A 20,556-nucleotide genomic window follows, 5' to 3' on the forward strand; every position below is an offset into this window, starting at 1 on the left:
TGCGCGCCTTTCCTTCAAAGATAGACCGATTAATGACATGATATCCCTTCTATTCAATCGATTGGTGTTCACTGTGCACTGTATCAGCATGTGAACCGAACCAGCAAGGGCCTAGACGGCTTCTTCGTTGACGGGATCGAGGCCGTCTGTTTCATGGCATCGTCGCACGTGAAGGCAGCAATACGGGGGGCTCGGATTGTGATGTACTGCAGCCGCTCGTTGCTTCGCTTCGGTAATGACATAGTCGTTCTTTCCTGCACTGTCAGCATAAGCCTCACTGCATCATCAGTATCATCCAATAGTAGACAGTGGCCAACGTGAAAATCATGTTCATTTCATGAAGTTCGTGAATTGAGCCGGATGCCTTGAGCGGATGCCGGATTTTTCATGCTTTGATTATCAAGCCGAAATACACGCCTGGACGGCAGGCCGGTTGTGTGTCCTGTCATCCTATGATATCCACCGCTCATGCAGCATCTTCCGTATCAAATCATGCCCATCTGCGCCCAGCCGTAACCGAAGGAAAGCTTAGAACTGTAAGGGAGTGAAGAACCACCTGTTCTTTCCGGACTGGTATCGCTCCTCGAATGCCTTCTTGACGGTCTTCTTGGCCTCCTCCCGTTGCGAGACCTCCTTGAATGTGTCGGCGGAGATGACGCCCTTGAGGTTCTCGAGCTCGATGGTGTAGCGGGTGGGCATAATGTGGGTGTCTGCGTCTATCAGCGTCTGCCCAGCGAGTGCGTCCTCATGTCCACGTACAGTTGACCTGCTTGACGAAAGGCTTGACCTTGCTCTTCTTGGCCTGCTTGGTCTTTGACATGCGGCGGGTGACCTTGGAGGGGTAGGTCTCGATACCGGCAACGAGCGCGTGGGGGAAGGGGTGCGACTTGGTGCCGTTGTCAAGTGGTGAGATGATCACGCACTTCTTTCCGGCGTAGCGGCCCCGGGTGATGATCTAGGCGGACTGTGAGTGAGTGCGATGGGGGTATTTCGAGCGATTCAAACGTACGACAACGCGTCCGACCTTGAGGCTGGTGAAATGTTAGCAGTTGTTCTGTCGCATGTTGTGGGCTTTCCAGGGTGCGATTATTGGCGTCCCGCTGCGCATTTCGGGGAGCATCGGGAGGCGCCAATTTGTATCGCAGAGAGGATCGTGTGCAGCATCGGGGCACTCACAACTTCATTTTGGCTGTTGTCCGGGTTAGTGATGGGGTTCTTGGTCCTGGAGTTCGAGGTTGTCGCCAGAGCAAAAATGGTGTGTGGCATGTCGCTTGATCCGATGAGTTTGGCCGGCGCCGCCCCACATTAATTCTTAGCGCCAAACACGCTGGTTGGCTGGCCCCGCCGCCGCCTCTAGGAAATCTTGAAGACCCGCAAAGTTCGCGACGGCCAGTCGACACAGCTGGACAACCACCACCATGAAGATCAAGGCCCTCAGCCGGTCCACGGCGTCCACCCAGGCCCCCGGCTCCAGCGTCGCCAAGGTCACGAGGAACCTCGATCCCAACCTGCATCCGTTTGAACGTGCGCGCGAATACACCAGAGCCCTCAATGCGACAAAAGTCGAGCGCATGTTTGCGCAGCCCTTCCTCGGCGATTTCGAGCCTGGCCACGTAGACGGTGTATACTCCTTCGCCAAGGACCCCAACTCCCTTGAGCATTTCGCCAGTGGCAGTGGCGACGGCATCGTCAAGGTCTGGGACTTTACCAGCAGGGAGGAGAAGTGGCAGGCGCAGGCGCATGAGAACCTCGTCAAGGGCATGTGCTGGACGCGAGACAAGAAACTCATAACATGTGGATCAGACCGCCAGATTCAGCTGTTCGAGCCATATGCGCAAGCCTTGAAATCGGCGCCAAAAGCAACATGGCACGGCAACTCAGCCTTCACCTCTGTCTCGCACCATCGCTCGCTACCGACCTTTGCGGCTGGATCCAGCTCCATCTCCATATACGATACATCGAGGACGTCAGGGGCTCCTGTCTCCAACCTTGTGTGGCCATCGGTAGGTCATTCATGCAGAGCAGACCCAAGGTACATACTAACACTCAGTAGGCCATTGATACAATCACGGACGTCAAGTTCAACCAGGTTGAAACCTCGATACTCGCATCATGTGCGACCGACCGCGCTGTCATCCTCTACGACGCCCGCACGAACTCACCCCTACACCGCACTGTGCTCAACTTCCCCGCGAACTGCATCTCCTGGAATCCTATGGAAGCCTACAACTTCGCCGTTGCTTCGGAAGATCACAATGGATACATATTTGACATGCGCAACATGAAGCGTGCGCTGCAAGTCTTGGTAAGTCCGATTTGGAGGTCAGGTCACAAGCATTACTAACACCAAATAGAAAGGACATGTTGCCGCAGTCATGTCGATTGAGTTCTCTCCAACGGGAGAGGAGCTCATCACCGGTTCCTACGACCGATCCATAAGAATTTGGGAGCGATCAAAGGGCCACGCTCGGGACGTCTACCACACCAAGCGAATGCAGCGTGTCTTCTCCGTTGCATGGAGTCCTGACAACAACTACGTACTCAGCGGATCAGATGACGGCAATGTCCGCCTATGGAGAGCCAGAGCATCCGAGAGGCAGGGCGTCAAGTCATTCGCCCTAAAACAGAAGCTGGAGTATGACGCAGCGCTCAAGGAGCGATACAAGCATATGCCAGAGATCAAGCGCATCGAGAAACACAGGCATCTGCCCAAGACTGTCAAGAAGGCGGGTGAGATCAAGAACGAGGAGCTCAAGGCTGTCAAGAGGAAGGAAGAAAATGAGAGGAGGCATACGAAGAAGGGCACAGTCCGGAGAAAGGCAGAACGTGAGAAGATGATCTTGGCGAGAGAGCAATGATAAGTCAAAAGAAGGGTTCAGTACATTTTCTGCATAGCGTTGGCGTTCTTGGCATTCGGGTAGAGGACCTGTGGTACTATACGGTGCATCCGAGGGTGTTGATCGTAGTTTAAAAGATATGGGATATTTGACTCCATCATCCTGTCTTTCAGGAACAAATACTTGCGTTGAACCTGCCCAGGTGGTGCCCTTCGATTGTTCATACACGTGACATCGCGTGATTGCGTCATACCTCGGTCTAATAGTTACCCCATTGTAGTCCATAGCACGAAAGGGCGCGAAGAATGACATTTGACCGAGAGCAAACAGCGCACTTCATTATCCAGTTTGGAACCTTCAGGTCCCTCTGAGTTGCGCATTTATACTCTCAATCAACGACATACCAATCCGAGCCGCCCAGATCGCAAACATGGCATCTAGATCCGCCCTCCACATCCAAGACACCAAATTCAACGATCTCGGCCTCTCAAAGTCCACTTTGAACAATGAGAAAGTTTGCTGCTACACGCGCTCGCTAGAGAATGCCAGCGACGATAATCCCATACTCGTTCTCATTCATGGATACCCGCAATCGGCTTACATGTAACTTCCTCCTCCGTCTCTAATCCTGCATTCAATACATCGAAGAGTCTGACACAAGGTTAGGTGGCGCCACATCATCCCCCTACTCCCATCTGAAGCACCGCTCTTCGTCCCAGATCTACCTGGCTACGGCGCTAGTGCACCGATTGCGCAGAACGACAAACTGAGTATAGGGACTGCGGTACTAGAGGCGCTGAAGACGGAGGTGAAGAAGAGTAAGAGCGGAGATGGGGATGTAAAGGTTGTGCTTATTGGGCATGATCGTGGAGCCAGAGTTGCTCATCACGTTACTGTTAGTGGGGTAGATGGAGTGGAGATCTTGGGTGTTTGTTTGATTGACATCGTATGCATTTCCTCCCTGGAATTCCTTGCATCATGCGGGCTAATCTTAATAGGTCCCAACCTCCACGCAATGGCAGCACTTCACCTCCCCGGCTACCGCAGCAAAGGAGATAACAGGCTACTTCCACTGGCCCCTACTCGCAAACGTCGATCTAGCAACGCGCATGATCACCGCTTTCGGCCCATCTAAATGGTGTCAAGAGATGATCCTGCGTTGGTCTGGAAAGAGCAATGCCGGTATCGAGAAACTGAAGGCTAATGACTCGTTAACCGTCTATGGCGATTTCTTCAATCAGGAACATACGCTGAAGGCTACTTGCGAAGACTACAGGGAAGGTGCTACGACGGATGTTGAAAGAGAGGAGAAGAATCAGAAGGAGGGAAGGAAGATTCAAGTGCCGTTGCTGTTGGTGTATAGTGCGGCGAGTATTGGGAGCAGGTTTGACTTTCCGGATGTGTGGAAGGAGTGGGTTGGTGAGGGAGTCAAGATTGAGAATCATGGGTTGGGGGATGGAGTAGGACATTTTGGGGCGGAGGAGGCGCCTGAAGAGTGTGCAACGGCCATAGTGGATTGGACGAAATCATTTGTCGGACAGTGAATGTAGAGTAATGGAACGTTGTACAGCGAGACATTCCAGACGATCGCAATGGTCTTTCCGGCTCGGTCGAACAGAATTGTGCCATAGGGTTCAGGGACATAATTTTAATCTGTCGCTGATCATCCTGTGTAACGATATTGGCCGAGCGCTTATCCGGCGCTCTCGTGGATGAGGCCACAAGTCGTAGCTGCCTATCCTTGCCAATCTTGAACGGAACACAACGCTCACCAAGATGGCAAACCTTCACTTGCTAGGATAACAAAAGTTGGCGCCTACCGGCAGGCGTGATTCCGTAGCTACTGTCGCGTAACACAATGTCGCATTACCGACGACTTTGGGGTATTGACGTGTCGTAGGTTAGGACGTAGTTCGCTTCGAGAGGGACCTCGGGACCATCCGCGCGCCGCCTTGGCGGCTACTTCGCGTCTACCAACCCCTCCCGACGCGATTCGCTGACACCCACCTCCTTCCAGACCTTGCATCGCCCTCGACCACACGGCAAGGGCAGACAGCCACACTAATTGCATCAAACAGGTGCGAATCGATGCCTGCCTAGGAATGATACAACTCTTCATTCCCGAGAGGCATCTCCGCAGCTGCGGCGTTCTGCGGCGTCGCTCTGCATCATGCAGTCTAGATCATCGAATAAGCAATGCAGTGCGATAGCGACACGTTCGCGCGATTGGCGACAATCCGGAGCTGACTTACTGACCTGCGCAGTGCAGAAGAGGTAGCATGCTGCCTGCATTCTGAGGCACAAGCTTACGCAGAGCGACAGGCAACTCTAGTGCACAGTACCTTCCATGACCTCCTTATCCGCATCCGACCCTCCCACTCTAGCATTGGCAGAATCGGTCGGTCATCATGCTTCTTCCTACCGCTGCAGTTTGGCTGTTCTACATCGCTCGTCGCTCATATGCGTCAGGATCGTACAACCTGCAGCCCGCAGCGTCTGCGTTGAGCCCGCAACTATCCAAGGACGCCATCATCACGTTTCCATGGGATGCTCGTTGGGACGATCTTCAAGTTCGTGGTGCCTCACCACGAATAGCTCCCGACTATAATGTGGTAGTTGAGGTCGCGACTGAGTCCGACGTGCAGACAACGGTCGCGATGGCCAATCGTTTCAACATCCCATTCCTGGCCGTGACCGGGGGTCATGGATGGACCACAACGCTTAACAGCCTATCGCATGGTATCCAAATCAACATGCGGAAGCTCAATACCACGACACTTGGTCAGGACGGCAAGACTGCTATCGTCGGAGGCGGAACGATGCAACACGAGATCACCCGCTCTCTGTTCGCCTCGGGCAAGTATACTGGTGAGTCTGGACCCGTACCTTCATATACACGTAGTTGCTTACCGTGCTTATCACTAGTTACCGGGCTAGGAGAATGCGTGTCAGTAGCAGGCCCACTGCTGGGAGGCGGCCACAGTCTCCTCCAGAATCAATATGGCTATTCTCTTGACGGTCTCGTTTCCGCTCGCGTCATCGTTGCCAGCGGCAAGGTTGTAGAAGCCTCCCGGACGAAGAATGCCGATCTGTTTTGGGCTCTACAAGGTGCAGGCCATCAATTTGGCATTGTGACAAGCCTTGAAGTAAAGACTTACGATATTCCTTCCAACTGGACTGTCTACTCGATCATCTTCCCATCTGACAAGGTCGAGGCGCTTTTCAGTCTGGTCAACGAATTCGAAGAGCCGAGTACGGAACGCTCTGCGAAGCTAGCGCTCACAGGGGTATTCGTGAGAATACCTGCTGTTGATCCCGGCAACGTGAGTAAGGGTCTCCAACACGCTTGCCAAATACTGACTTTTCACTAGCCCGTCGTAGCATACACTGTCGCCTACGAGGGCACGGAAGCGGAAGCTGACCCCTATGCCGCTCGTTTCAAAGCGCTCGGTCCAATCTCTACCACAGTCTCCACGGACGTCAACTACGTAGAGCTATACACGGTGACTGGAAACAACCTTGGAGGTCAACCTTGCAGGCGAAACCAGAACGTTGCAGGAGCCGGTGTCTCTCTACCTACCTGGGATCTTGAGGGTGTTCGCAAAGCCTTCACGTTATTTGGTAACATCACAGCAGATCCGCGCTTCAACACATCCGTCACTCTGATGGAGAATTACGGCATGCAGGGCGTACGAGCTATCGACGTATCTTCCACTGCGTTGGCACCCGAGGAACGCGAGTATCCTATTCTTGCATCGCCGGTTCTGTGGTGGGTTGGCGACGATGCGCAGACCAGCAAAGATGCGTACGCACACACGCGCGCGATGCGTGATGCGCTATACACTGGCGTCGACCGCACCAACCAGAAGCGACACTGCTATGTTAATTACGCTAACGGAGAAGAGGATAGGTCTGAGATGTATGGGCACGATGCTAGGCTCGCTAAGTTGGTCAAGTTGAAGGTTGAGTGGGATCCGAAGAACAGGTTTGGATACTACAACCCAATAGTGTAGGCAGGAATGCATTCACAGTAGCAGAAGACGAAGTATTTTGAGGACGACTTTATTACTAAACTAAACGCAAGTGCGGCGAATGATGGTGCCAGGAGTAACTCGCGTCGAAAACCAGCGCAAACCGCAACGCCAAACCTCACCCGGGAGCAACTCGCGTCGCAACCCAGCGCCGAATGCAACCGCCAAAACTCAGCCAGGAGCAGACATCGCATCTCTCCGCTGCCAAAAAAAAAACACAAAAGTCCGGCGAAGCGACTACAGCCACTTCCAAACGGCCTCGTCATCCCCACTCGCGACGCTGCCCTCTGGATCCCAGTCGAAATCCTTTGCCTTAGGCGGCCACTGCCCCTGACACTCCAGATGCTTTGCGATAGCATCCTCCGTCAGCTCCGCCCCTGACTTCTCCTCCACCTCTTCCTCGACCCCTGACACCTCCCCCTCCCCCTCCTCAGCGGGCAGCGCGAAGGTCCTCGCAGCGTCGTGAAGCTGCTTTACGGACATCTTTGAGGTATTGTCGACCTCTACGCGCGCTAGCCCCTTGCTGGCGGAAACTTTGGCCTCAGGCCCAAACTCCGAAAAAGTGTGTTTGGTCATCTTCCAGACGGTAACCTCTTTTTCAGAGGCGTTCTGGTCAATTTCTTTAACGGTATGCTTGCTAGCAGTGACCGTGAGGTGTGTGTGTAGTGATTGTCGGGTTTTTCGCTCACCAGAAACGGTTTCGGCATTGTTGAACAATCCCGCTTCGACGCAAGATTGGCCGACGCCAAGGTATTCTGCCTCCTCTGCCATGTACAGCCTGGCCAGGCGCTCAGGCTGGGTGCAGGCGATGTGAAGGCGTTTTGTGGCTGGTAGTGCGTCGCCAAGCACACCCCAGATGTCTGTCCATGTGATGTTGAGGGTGACGGACTTTGATGGTTTGATGACGATCTCGAGGATCGTGTTCTCGGGATCTATGGCCAGATCTTCCCAGTCTTCTGGGCCCCAGATGGGGAATTTTTGGTGAGAGGAGGACGACGCAGTGGCCTGCGCCTCCTTTGAAGTGGTGAAGAGGGCGGCTGGTGACGAAATGCTTGTAACCATGTATTCGTCTTCGTCGAATTCGACGGTTGCTGTTGTGGCCATGCTCGCTTGCCAGACGGCGTCGCGGAGCTCTTTGGGTAGTTTTGGGAAGAGCGTAAAGGTAGACATGGCGATGGTATTGGTAGTGATGTAGTAATGGTTTTGTCTGGCGTACTGGTATGCGTACTGGTTTTGTCTGAAGCGAGTTCGGACGGGTATGGTAAGATGGTATGAGAGAATAGTTCTGACGAGAGAGAGGGGGGGGAATGGGCTGCCTTTTATTCAAACTCAAAGCGCGCTAACTGCAGTACCGCACTACTCGACGACGAAAAGTCATAAGGTCGCCTGTGTCTTTGCTCCACTCAAAGCGTCCAACGAGCATATTATCACGTCACAAGAATCATAGAGCTACCCTATGACACGACATAACGAATACAATCAGTGCAGCGACCAAGTAACGAGACCCGACATTACAGCCTGGAGGTACTCGTCGCGCCATTAGGTGTCTCTGGATACATGATTATATCGCAAAAGCCTTCGGCCGAAAACCGATACCCAAATTCACAGCCGGAGGTACTCGCCGCATCACATAGAATTGCATCGCGCAAGCGTTCGACCAACAATCGAGACCCGATTTTGCAGCCCGGAAGTACGCGCCGCACCATATGGTGTCTCGGATATATCGTTATCTCGCGAAAACCTTCGACCAAAAATCGAGACTCAGTTTTGCAGCCCGGAGGTTCTCGCCGCACCTCATGTTGTTCCTGGATATGTCATTATATTGCTCAGACCTTCAGGCAACCACTTCAGACCCATAACACTAGAGAAGAGACTCCTGCGATATGACACCGGTGCAAGAGTTTTCAAGTCATATGATCGCTCCCATACTTACTCTGCGACCACTCGTGATGGCTTGTGGTCTCAGCATAGGCAACGCCCGCTCTGCGACCCCCGGAGTTTACCCAGCTGCCCAAAGCTCAGCCGATTACGCATAGTTTACCCGAAGCTATGACAAGTCTGCGTTGCTGTTCTCAATCGTCTTAGCGCTAGTAGCCTAGTTTGAAGACATGTACCATCGCGCTTGTTCAAGTTTCTCAAGACACTTGATCGATGCATCATCCGCTTTCACATTTACTAAAGCCGTAAGATGTTTCTTATCGCTAATTGCTAGTTTATATTGCCATTTTGGGTTGCAGTGTCTGCTCAGGTATCGTTCTCTGTCACTCGCCAGTCCGGATTGAGCGCACAGTCGTCTGCTGACTAACTCGTCCCCGCTCCCACATACTCTCTTCACAAACCCAGACCTTCCCATCCCTTCTTCCATGCAGTTCTATCCTGCACCTTCTCCGCCCTCAAACCACGGCTCCGAGCCTGTTCGTAGATTGAGTCATCAACCTCGGAGACTTTCCGCCGCTCTCCTGCGTCGCTTTCGCTAGCGTCGTCATCGCTCTCAGCTGGATATACGGACTGGTCGTTGCACGGACTCTCCCCAATCTTGATGGTCTTCAAGTTTGGCCATTCTGTTTGGCGATCCAGGAGATGCTTGAGGTAGCGCTTGGTCTCGTACTTTGCATCCATGATACTGATGCTCTCGATCGTGGTAGGTAGATGACAAGTTCGGAATTCCTCGTTCGCAGAGAAGAAAGCTTCCTGTGGGGCATTGAGATTGCGAAATTTAGGTAATCCAGCAAGCCAGGTCATTGGAGATACACCGCGAGTATACTCCAACATGATCATGTACCTGACCAGATCTTTGAGGGTGGGCTCAACGTCCAGAGTCAGATTCGTCAAACTGCGGCTCTCCAGATGCGCGACAATATGCGCGAAAGATCCTCGTGGAGTGTTGCGAGGATCGAAGTCGTCATGTGAGTCGAGAACAGTGCGGTACAGAATGAATAGGTGGGTCAAGTTTGTAAGGCCGCGGACAACGCTTCTTATATGACCGTACATACCATCCATGTGAATGGCATCATGTGAGTAGAGTGCTTCAAATTCCGTTTGGATGACCAGACTGGTCAAGGTCGTAGAAACAGTTGCATCATGTGTAATTTGCGATATCATCGTGCCGTCGTAGTAAGCGCCTTCGAATAGTTTGATCCTCGCGGCTTCAAGCTGTGGTAAACTTAGCCAGCTGCATGGTGGGTAATCATCTGTGAATAGCCGCTTCAGCCTAGAGAGACCCTGGAAACAATCTGCCAAATTCTTTTGCCTGGTGATGCCTTCGAACACTTCTTTGAATTCGAACACTTCTTCGAATTCGGTCCAAGCAACGTCGTTATTGCCATTGGGGTTACACCTCGGTGAGTTCCAGATCATCAGTGTGAGATCACTGAGGGCCGACGTAACACACAAGATTAGTCCGACAAGGGCCGTGTCTTCGCCTCTCATCAGCATATCTTCCCAGCCCTTGTTGCGAAGCGGAACACCGTCCTTTGACTTGACACCGATCAGAAACCCCATGAAATGAGTACCAAGGTCCGGAATACCGCAGGTACACTCCTCTTCGCTATCTTCATAATAGTATCCCTCGGATACGCAGCTCTCAGAATGCGTGAATTGCTCGTAGGAGAGCTTGACGTCCAGTTTCCGCACTCTGGTGGCAAGATCGAGTCGCTGCAAGAGAGTGCGCGCGAGAAGCGCGAGACCTCGTTCCAGGGTTGGAGTGATTGAGATATCCGTGTAGAAGACTTCTTGCGCAATAGGTCGTAGCTTTCGGCAACTCAACGCGAGGTGATTGAGATCGCTGTATCCGTCCTCAGTGTCGTCTCGCAGACATTTGGCGACTGCGAGCAGGAGCTCGTCTGGGAGGCCACACAAGTCAGTCATGTCGACGAGCGAGCGTGTCTGAGGCGTGGGGTAATGATCTCAGGTGAGATGAAAGAGCGATAGCCTGGTTCAGTAATGTAGGGCAGGAAGTCGCGAACAAGCCTAGTCTTGACTGGGTAAGCTGCCAACGCGCTATCAGCTGACTATTCTCTCACTTGCATTTGCAGATGTCGCAAGCTCGAGCAGGTTTCACTCACTGCATCGCAAGGTTGTCTAGTGGTCGCGCTGTGCTCTCTGTCAAAGCTCGTGAAGCACCAGAATGTGTCACTACCGGATAACTTTGGATGGCAAAGCATCATAGGCTTGCAATGCAGCCTATCAATCTCTCTGAGTACTACTGCTTAAGCTCTCACGTGTTGGCTCCGCTGCGTCCATCCCTTCATCTCTCTTTTCTGCAGTCGATATTTCCCGCTTTCGGACCTAGTCAACCTCAGTGTCTAGGTATGCCCACGACTTCGTTACCACACGCTTGGTCGCTTTAGTCGCATTTGGTTGTGTAGCTGCTTCATGTGATTTCCCCTCTTTGGTCACACATGCACTTGCCTTCGATAACCGTTGTGTCAGCTCTACTCACCACCTTCGCGCCTGACCCATCATTTTATCCAGTCGACGATTCTATACATCTATGTTCAGATTTGGGCTGCTGCTTTCCTTCCTTCACCATAGCCTTCATTGGAGGTATATCCGTATTTGACCATTCGGTGGGTCTGCGGCGGCTAGCGCGTCCGTCCATTGGGCAACGACAGCCGCCAACAATATCGGCCGTGCCCGGGGCCGCCAAACAGGCAGCCATCAGCCTTTACCTAATACGACAACCTCCAAGTTGCCGTACATTAACTCATAACGTCTTCTCGACAGCTTTCGCGATCATCTACCATTTATCTCAAGCTACGAAACTCGCGCTGTCCCAATGGCGTCTGATCCTATCCCTCCACCCTCCAACTTTCAGCCACAAAGCCCGCTGTTCTATGTCATACCTGGCGAGATCCGTAACGAGATCTTCCAATTGGCGCTCATGCAGGATGAAGACAGCGCAGCTGCGTATCCGGAAGACTCGTACTGGTACCGACCAGGTTTCTCAGGTCCGCTCAAGGGCAGCAGTGCGCTTTTGCGCACGTGCAAGCTCGCGTACGCAGAGGGTCAGAAAGTGTTCCTCAGAGAGCTGGAATGGGCTTTTTGGTTTAGTACGTTTATGCGAAGCCTGTGACGTTACCCCAAACTGATCTCGACGCAGATCGGGGACCTGATGGCCGCACATGCACTCCAGCGTGCGAAAGATTCTTCCGCGACCTAACTCCACAAGCCGTTCAGTCACTCCAGAAAGTCCGTCTTTTCACCCAGATGTTCTGGCTCGAAGAAGGCAATCAACTATTCTACATCCTTAGCATACCTCAATTCCGACCAACCCAGCTTACTATTACCATACGATACTCCGACTGGTGGTTCTGGGAAAGCAATTCGCCACTGAGTATGGAAGAAAAGTGGCTGCGCTACTTCGAAGGAAACCCTGGCTTGCGCGTACTGAGGGTTGAGTACGAGACGCTCAGTTGGAAGAAAGCGGAGATGATGCGCATCATCGAGCGAAACAAGAAATGGAAGCTACCTGTACGAAGGGAAGGCGGAAAATTCCAGAAGAATGAGCTCGAGGGATATCTGAGCGCTGAGAACACTGAGCTGAAGGAATGGACTTGGAAGGGCCCAAGCAAGCTGGATGGACAAAGTTGGATTCACCACGGTACCGAAGATAAGGTCGAATACGTCGTCGTAACGGATACCTGGAAGTTTGTGGAAGGCGAACTCACCGAGAAAGAGATGGAGGGCCGGCTGACCACTATGATGCGAGCACCTGAGTTGACGCGGGCCGAGGTGGAAAGACGCCGCAATATAGGTGCATGGCGTGGAAGGCTTCGGGAGAGGAAGACTACACAGTATGCAGCATAGTGAAAGAAGTTTGCTTCACTGCGGGTAACATGTCCTTTATCACTCTGCAGCGATTACTACACGGAATGTTGACAACTACCCCCGCTGCCAAATCATGTGTCTTATAACACGTGTTCAAGGGCCCTCTCCCCTACGATTGCGTTCAAAGTCAATCTCGATTAACTCTAGCGCTCGATAAACCGCAAATTCAACTTCTCTGGTTGTCTGACATGAAGCAGCAGCGGGTCTGCACATGAGTCCCGCAAGATACTCATCACCTTCTGTCCAGCCACCCTCACCTTCTCGCCGTCTTGGCACACCACTTCAACCCGGACCTTTTCCAGGACGCTACTCAACACACTGCAAAACTCCACCTGACTAAACTTCATTCCCGGACAGATCCTCGGGCCAGTCCCCCATGCGAAGAATCCACTACCACTCGTTGGGTGCTTGAGTTCTTCAGCAGACAGTATCTCGGGTAGAGCGGCCTTGATACTGCCGGCGGATTGAGACTGAATCCAACGCTTCGGGTTCCAAGTGAGCGGATCGGGAAAGTTGGCGGATGAGGTATGAGAAGCCCATGAGTTGAGCATTATTTGGATGTTAGCCGGAAGGACGATATTCTCATGGGCTTTCTTGGAATCTAAACTGGTCTGTGGGATAGTACGCTGGGGATGTGCAGGAAAAGGCGAACGCGGAAGAGGTGGTGAAGGACTGTAGAGACGTAGCGTTTCGTACTTGCAATCTGTTAGCCTGCGATCATGCTTCGCGCAATAGTAGATGGCCGGTGTTTATGAAGAACGAGGACGTACCATAACAGCCATTACCCTCTTCAATTGCGGGAATACTCTTGCGTAATCCATTTTATCAGCCGCTTCATCTTTCAGAACTTCATCCAGCTCTTCCACTACCCAGTCCTGGATCTCAGGATACACAGCCAGTAAAGCCAATGCATATGATAGTGTGATAGATGTAGACTCCAGCCCACCAACCATGAAGATGAAGATATTGCCTCTGAGCTCAACATCCGAGAGTTTGGACTTCGACACTCCGCTTCCAGATTTGGCTTCGTCGTTTGCCCTGATGAGCGTGCTGATGAGTGTAGCAGCTTTGGATGGCCCGCCGGCCACTTTTGATCGCTCCTTCACGACGGTTTGGTCCATGTACTGCCGGAACTCACGCATGGCGAGTAGCAGTCTCTTAGTACTAGTTGGAAGTAACGATTCGAGTATTGGCAGCTTGAAGACTGGCATAATACCCTCTATAGCCGGTGAGATTGAAGTACCCATCACCGTTACTAGTGCGTCGCGGAGTGACAGTTGGTGACCTGGTGTCGGCTCATTGACTTCTGTATTCTCGAAAGCGACCGAAGAGATGACGTTGAGCGCCAGTGTACTGGCATCTTTGACCATGCTGTTCGTCCTTCCGCCTGGTGATGAGAGCCAGCGCTCAGTGATGGTTCTTGACTGTTGCAAAGCTTCGTTCCATACTGTGGCCGAGGCTCGCTCATTGAAGCAGGGCGCTGTGAGCTTGCGATGACGGGTCCAATCGTCACCATTTGACTTTTTATGTTAGCCTCTTACTGTCTACAGCCCGAAAAAGATTGAAGGTATCACGACACCCGAGTGTCTATGGTACGTACCGTGTCAACATTTTGCCCAAACATGCCCAATATCTCTACAGCTATGGTCAATTTCCTCTTCCAGTGTTCTATCACACATCATCGGACTCACCATTTACATTGTCAGGTTTTACATAACCCCTCCAATCCTTGAGCACATGTTCGATCGTTTGCGGGTCACTCGTACATAGCACATTGGATCCCGGCGTCACCACGATAAAGCAAAGACCTAGCTCTTGATGTAACTTGTCGTTATCTTGCCAGCAGCATGTCCAGTCAATGGCCCTGAACCACCGGTATCTTTCTAGGTACGTTCGGAATAGACTGGTTACCAGCTGCCATTGTAGAGTATATGGGGTGACAGGACTTATGATGATGCGCAAGCCAGACTTGCGTGCGGACACGTAATTGCGATAGAGTTGGTACAGCGGATATGTGACAAAGACGTGAGCGAAGAGGCAGATTATTGTTGTGATGATCATCTTAGCAGGATTTGGTCGATGGTGTGAAACTCTGATTGACTACGGGCACCTTGGTGTAGCTAGAATTCAGAAGCCACTGGACATCTGTGATCTGGGTGTCTGCGCGCTGAGATTGCACATCACGCGGGGTCACACACGCATCGTGCTTATTGAGGCAGGCGCAACTTGATGTTCAACGAATGAATGTCAAGAAGTCGGCGTCATCCGACTGTCGAGTTTTCACTTATGCGAAGATACGAACTATCAGACAGAGATAATCGCATAGCAACAGAGGCATGAAAACGCAATGCGCACGCGCAGCGCGCATGCAGGCGCATATCATACACGTGATGTCATCCTACTCTACATCACAACCTCTACGAGCAAGGTTGCAGCAGTACAATCCTGCCACATCTGAGACACGAGCAAGCCTGCGCATGCACGCCTCACCGAGGCACGTCTGCAATGCAGGGTCAAAGATACCGAACGTGTCAAAACATGCAGAGCCGACCCGCGACGCACGTCAATTACTCGACAGGAGGGATGCGCCCGTCTTGGGTTGAACATGGCATCGTGGACACTTGCAACATTGAATGTTTGATCTACAACATGTGTTCGCAGGAGATTGCGGATGGGTATTTTGCTGGTTTTACCGTAGTTGCAAATTTGTATGTTTCAGGCTTTAGCCCGGCTTGTTTCATGGATCTGGTAGGTGTGTGTGATTCGGAGTGGGTTGGGGAGAAGCATTAGCCGGTCGCGTTGAATGATGATGTCGCGATGAGAGGCGCAACGGAGCCGAACGTGTCGGGGGATTGTCAACTTTCCCGCGAATTGGAATGCAGTCGTCAACAGTAACAGTGATGTTGTTTCCACAGTTATTCCATATCGTTGATGTCAACAAAGGCAAGGCAATGGGACCCAATGCGTGGATATGCGCATGCTGCATGTACATTGAGGCAGGACTGTAGGTACGCGTGGGGAGGAGTCGGTGGTCGACACCCGACATTGCCGTCTGCGATGCGGGGTCAGAAGGCAAAGACCTAGTATTGGTGGTTGCAGGGTGTGTAGACGTAAGTATACATGCGTGCTGAAAGGTAGCACCACGCTATGACAGCTGGTACCGTGGTTCGCATAATGCGAACCCAGCCACAAGGCGGGCGCAGCAAAACTCAAGCACTTCAACATGACTAAATGAACTACGACGCTGGACTGCAACACGATCAATGCGCGAGTTCTCTCGGCCCGCGATGCATGCAGAGATTTTCCTACCAGATCAGCCCATGTTTCCCAACCACCCCGGCGTATCCCGGGATGGCTGGCTGAGCACGTTCTCCTCGGTGTATTCGGATAGCGATGGAAGAGCTCGAGCATCCTGTGTGTGGACCACCGTTGACGCGTATCTAGCTTTTAGCAACGCTTTGGCGTGAATAGCCCGGGCCTAGGCGTCATAGCCCGTTACATTCGGTGAGTAGTCCGTTCGCATAGCCACGGATTAGAGGTTCGGCCAAAACCAGCTCGGCTCGAAGTGTTTTTGCTTTGCTCGGATACGACAACACGACCCGGTAGTCCTGATTTTGATTACCTATCGAAACACACTAGACGATACGAAGGCTAGAAGGGAAGGCGTAGGTGGTACAATATCGCGCGATCTCGGTCCTGTGTAGAGACCCTCGGATGGGAGCTCTAGAATGCCGTCATATTACCGACGCACTGAGGTATATTGACCATGCCTTTAAGCGACTGTGGTGATTTATCCAGCCGCCCACTACCAAGGACGCGGGTAACGCACTGTGCTTTCCCTAGCGAGCCGGTGTAGTATCCAGAAGATATCGAAGGTGGCGTGTTTCCAGTAGATAGCGCAATAGCGCTTGCACGCGTTATCTGTTCGCCTGTTGCCCGGCGAAAGTACGTCTTTGGATAAAGATGAGTCGATGTATGGAGCGTCGATACCGGTACAGCCGCGTTCTGCAGTCGTATACCGGGTCGCTATGTGTCCATACAGCTGGGTCCGACGGTCAGTACAGCAAGGACGTCGCGGTAGGCTGAATGCACCCATGGAAATCCATCGCCGCCTATGCATAGTTGCGCTGAGACCCTTCTTAGAACGTATGTTCCTCAATTCGAGTCATTCCAAGGTTCTTGATGATCGTATGTAATCCGCTTCATAGCGTGGGGCATACTGCAGTGTACCCTGAATTGTGGCAAGACATACAATTGACGCATGTAGGTATGTCGTGCGGATCATGCACCGCCCTAGCCACAAGCGACTCTGCTGCGAGATGGCAGCCTGCTTTGGCTGCCGTTGAGATGCTGCATGGAGGCGGAAGTCGACATGTGTGCCCACCGGCGACTTTCTGACTCAAGTGACGACTTCCAAACGTCTGCGTCGCTGCCGGCACTTTAGAAGTACATACATACACTGAGCGTGCGGCGCAGCGGGGGGAGCACGGCCGTCTACTTCACCCTAGCTCGCCAGCAAGCTTTTAGATTGCTTCAACCTTCCATTGAAGATCCGCGGTACAAGAATAGAAGAGCGGTGAAGGTTTCGCTTCTAGAGGATGTTTGTTGCCGGCAAAACGGGTAGTCATCTCAACCGAACAATGAACCCCTCACTTCGATTGTTCATTGTTGAACTTTGTTGAGCATCGAAGAGCATCTGGAGTGCAATCGAAAAGACGCTAGAGAACGTCGGAACAAGCGAGTCGTCCACAGAGCGTGACAAGGGGTGGGGCGAAAACCCATGAAGCAAGACCGGTGAGCGTGTCGACCCGCCAATCAAAACCAGAGATCGCACCCCACGAGCTGCAAGGAGCGGTCGTGGCTTACTTGCTCCGTCGATACCCCGATAACGGCTCTGCTGTCTCCTGACGTGGCCGGTGGTGATTGGTAGCCGAACGCCTATCTGAACGCTTGAACGAGGATGTGGTGCTGATCAATATGGAAGCAAGGGCTCCAGAATGACCGTCGCGGGAGAATTCAATATCTCGCTCTGAATCCACGACGGTCGCTTCGCGCTCGTGTGCTATCAAGCGAAGACATTAAATTGTCAGTGGAACCGCACGTGAAGGCCTTATTCCAGCAGTTCGATCGAGCCGTGATCGTGGACGACTGAGGGGCACGAGCTTGGCTCAGGCCATGCAGGGATACCCTATATCACATGCATATGCAAGTGCGGCTTGCTGCATACGCGGCGTTATCCAATCGAGGGCTAGATCGTCCCAAGCGCGGCCGCGTCGCGGGATTGCCTCACGCTGCAGGAACGTTTGTACATGTGTTCGAGACGGTCTTTGACTTGGACGTGGAGAATGATTTGTTTTCTCTAGAGCGGTATTCTCAGTGAAGCAAATGATAAGCTTGGTAGTTGTACTAAGCAGGCTCAGGGCGACGCCCTCCTCCGGGGATACATACAGCTATGGTCCGAGTACAGATTGCGCTTTATTGCCAGTTGGACAGGAATGTACACAGACCCCACTGCGTGGCCACTACACGAGAACACGATGCTCGAGGGAGCTAAGGCTGATGCAACAAGAGTCGCCCTTTTGATGAACCCTGTCAAAGGATCGAGAATAGAACGCTGGTCTTGTGCTGAGAGGTTGAAACCTCTGGGCGCTCGACCGGATCGGTCAAGGACGGTATTTGCTCTGACACACTGATGTTGGCAGTCCCGACTGCCGCTGTGGTGGTGGTCAGCAAGTAAGAGGTAGAGACAGGCGCGGGCCTTTCTCCACGATCCGCTCCCACATCGCGCCGGCTGCACTGCACGTTTATTTACACCTGTGCATATCTGCTAGCCACGGTAGTCCACGCGACGAGGGTGTGACTGCGCCTTGGTGAGGAGATGGTGCGCACAGCTCCTTGAACATAGACTTACACACGGTAATACGGTGCGGGTCGCTTGAGCTTCTGGTCCTACCTTTCGCCTGTGGTGTGATTCACATACTAGCAACTGTACTACCGCACTGTAATAGAATTCCTGGCATGGCCATTCCAATCTTGGCGAGGATCAACTGACGATGCGATATGCTCCGACAGCCCTCATCTGATGCCGTCAGTAGTGGTACAGGTGTGCGGGAATGTTGTTCCCGACCAGACTTGAGACCACATGTTGCAAGATAACATGGGAGGATTGGCCGTCAGAGCATCAATGTACGCTCCGCGGCTAGCAGGGGGGATCAGATGGATGCGAACAGTTGGTTTGGCGCCTGAGGCGATAACATGGGCAGGACAGGTGCCAACTGTCAAGTGGCTGGCCTGCTTTGAGTCCCAGAGTCGAGGCTGTCACCGTTCGCATGGTTGTGGCAGGGATGGAGGCGGATTCTCCCGTGCGCTGTGCTGCGAATCCCGTGACGCAGTGACATGGCAGGGCGTTTCTCGCTTTGAGGATTGCGGCGAGGGAGGCGTCCGGCCGTATTGCTGTTTCAGCTGGCCGAAAGGAATGCCCTTGTGATACTGCACTAGGTTACTGCCAGGGTACTGGGTCAAGAGATTCCGACAGCGAGACACGGTGATGAATATTGAGTTGCACTCATAGCGCGGTAGTGCGGGTGGCTGTTGAGGGCGCAGTGAGAAAGCGTGACCTCGGCTTGGCAGGGCTGCTTGGGGCTAGCGTCGCCAGCGCATCTACTCACCGCAACTAGTGGGCATCCTATCAAACTCTGCGGCGTCCACATCCAACGTCAAGCCCAAGCCTGTGTCACGGTCGGCACGTTTGTCCATCGATGGCAGTGTGGAGGGCTTCCAGCATCTATGGTCGACGCTGCGGACATGACATGGCTGTCGCACACAGTCGAGTCTCCACGTCGCACCTGCTTCACATGCTCGCTTCATGTCTTGCGTGTCCAGGCCATCGAGTGGATAAGCCCATGGCAATGATAGACGCTGGTCTCAGTCCATACCGTCGACTACAGAGCCAATCAGATCGGGTCTGACCAATACCAGACCAAACAGCCAGCTGGCTTGCACGGCCTACCGTCCGTCTATCCCGCTCGCTCTCGGGCCTCATCCCTGCAACAGTTGGATGGGGCGCCCATTTAGCCTGAGCAGGGAATTCGCACGGCATCAGGGTGTCCAGAGACATTCGGGGAGCTGGATCTCATCTACGTCCTGCCCAAAGCATCCATTGCCGCTGTGAAAGAGGAAAGGATGACGATGATGGTCAGCCCATGGGCGTGCCGCGGCAGTTGAGCCCGTTTCAGAGCGAGCGTGGCTGGCCGGCAGTGCTGCAGTGTCTCTCTCTGCTTTTTCGTCTCAGTGAGCACTACCAAGCGTCCCGCTCTGACTCGCAGCAGTGCAAATCATCGCGCCAGCCGGGCCACTCAGCAGCTCCAGCCGGCTGTGCGTGATATGGACCCAGACGTTTGACCTGGGGCTTTCCGATCGCTTGTTGGGATGCGTTTCTGGGCTATGCTCCGCATCAACGCGGTCCGGCGCAGCTTAGTCAAAGGCTGCAGCCCTTGCGCGACTGCTCCCTATCACTCGACGACTGACTAGGTGTATTCGCACTGCGCGTCAAATATCTCCGGCTACTCTCAATGGCCCCATGTATTCAGCCGTGTTATCCCCATCGGGAGCCCATCCGATGCCTCAGGAAGCGGCACACTGGTGAAAAAAAGTAGGCGCCCGCTAAACATGGAGCCCACTATCCTTGCCCGCCATGTCATCGCCAGTGTTTAGGAAGCTGGCAGGAGTCTGGAGGCACGAACAGGAATAGCAGCAGTCTGACGGTCCCTGAGACGTGCTCATGGCAGCAGGCGTGCGAGAGGATGCGTCTGCTGTCGTGTTTCTTTGGGCCAGGGTGGTGGCTGGCACGAGAGTGCTAT

At 53.0% G+C, this 20,556-nt stretch overlaps 8 protein-coding genes across 8 annotated transcripts; 4 read left to right on the top strand and 4 right to left on the bottom strand.

Moving 5' to 3' along the window:
* Positions 1 to 528: 528 nt before the first annotated feature.
* J4E90_005072 (uncharacterized protein) lies at positions 529 to 1,184 on the bottom strand (the record flags this gene model as incomplete). Its single annotated transcript, XM_051434630.1, has 4 exons — positions 529 to 710; positions 760 to 955; positions 1,010 to 1,031; positions 1,177 to 1,184. 4 exons carry the CDS (start codon positions 1,182 to 1,184, stop codon positions 529 to 531), a joined length of 408 nt encoding a protein of 135 aa, XP_051291886.1.
* Positions 1,185 to 1,418: 234 nt separating this feature from the next.
* J4E90_005073 (uncharacterized protein) lies at positions 1,419 to 2,858 on the top strand (the record flags this gene model as incomplete). The annotated part of the gene is made up of 3 exons (XM_051434631.1): positions 1,419 to 2,003; positions 2,054 to 2,305; positions 2,355 to 2,858. 3 exons carry the CDS (start codon positions 1,419 to 1,421, stop codon positions 2,856 to 2,858), a joined length of 1,341 nt encoding a protein of 446 aa, XP_051291887.1.
* Positions 2,859 to 3,267: 409 nt separating this feature from the next.
* Positions 3,268 to 4,381, top strand: J4E90_005074 (uncharacterized protein; the record flags this gene model as incomplete). Its single annotated transcript, XM_051434632.1, has 3 exons — positions 3,268 to 3,440; positions 3,504 to 3,783; positions 3,836 to 4,381. The coding sequence occupies 3 exons, from the start codon at positions 3,268 to 3,270 to the stop codon at positions 4,379 to 4,381; spliced, it is 999 nt and encodes a 332-aa protein (XP_051291888.1).
* Positions 4,382 to 5,245: 864 nt separating this feature from the next.
* On the top strand, positions 5,246 to 6,850 carry J4E90_005075 (uncharacterized protein; the record flags this gene model as incomplete). The annotated part of the gene is made up of 2 exons (XM_051434633.1): positions 5,246 to 6,160; positions 6,209 to 6,850. 2 exons carry the CDS (start codon positions 5,246 to 5,248, stop codon positions 6,848 to 6,850), a joined length of 1,557 nt encoding a protein of 518 aa, XP_051291889.1.
* A 255-nt stretch (positions 6,851 to 7,105) lies between these two features.
* Positions 7,106 to 8,038, bottom strand: J4E90_005076 (uncharacterized protein; the record flags this gene model as incomplete). Its single annotated transcript, XM_051434634.1, has 1 exon — positions 7,106 to 8,038. One exon carries the CDS (start codon positions 8,036 to 8,038, stop codon positions 7,106 to 7,108), a length of 933 nt encoding a protein of 310 aa, XP_051291890.1.
* A 1,161-nt stretch (positions 8,039 to 9,199) lies between these two features.
* On the bottom strand, positions 9,200 to 10,735 carry J4E90_005077 (uncharacterized protein; the record flags this gene model as incomplete). Its single annotated transcript, XM_051434635.1, has 1 exon — positions 9,200 to 10,735. One exon carries the CDS (start codon positions 10,733 to 10,735, stop codon positions 9,200 to 9,202), a length of 1,536 nt encoding a protein of 511 aa, XP_051291891.1.
* A 910-nt stretch (positions 10,736 to 11,645) lies between these two features.
* J4E90_005078 (uncharacterized protein) lies at positions 11,646 to 12,676 on the top strand (the record flags this gene model as incomplete). Its single annotated transcript, XM_051434636.1, has 2 exons — positions 11,646 to 11,919; positions 11,970 to 12,676. The coding sequence occupies 2 exons, from the start codon at positions 11,646 to 11,648 to the stop codon at positions 12,674 to 12,676; spliced, it is 981 nt and encodes a 326-aa protein (XP_051291892.1).
* A 164-nt stretch (positions 12,677 to 12,840) lies between these two features.
* J4E90_005079 (uncharacterized protein) lies at positions 12,841 to 14,472 on the bottom strand (the record flags this gene model as incomplete). Its single annotated transcript, XM_051434637.1, has 3 exons — positions 12,841 to 13,392; positions 13,468 to 14,217; positions 14,464 to 14,472. The coding sequence occupies 3 exons, from the start codon at positions 14,470 to 14,472 to the stop codon at positions 12,841 to 12,843; spliced, it is 1,311 nt and encodes a 436-aa protein (XP_051291893.1).
* Between the last annotated feature and the right edge of the window lie 6,084 nt (positions 14,473 to 20,556).

The sequence above is a fragment of the Alternaria incomplexa genome (assembly GCF_024043165.1).
Source record: "Alternaria incomplexa strain BMP 0042 chromosome Unknown scaffold_6, whole genome shotgun sequence".
NCBI lineage: Eukaryota > Fungi > Ascomycota > Dothideomycetes > Pleosporales > Pleosporaceae > Alternaria > Alternaria incomplexa.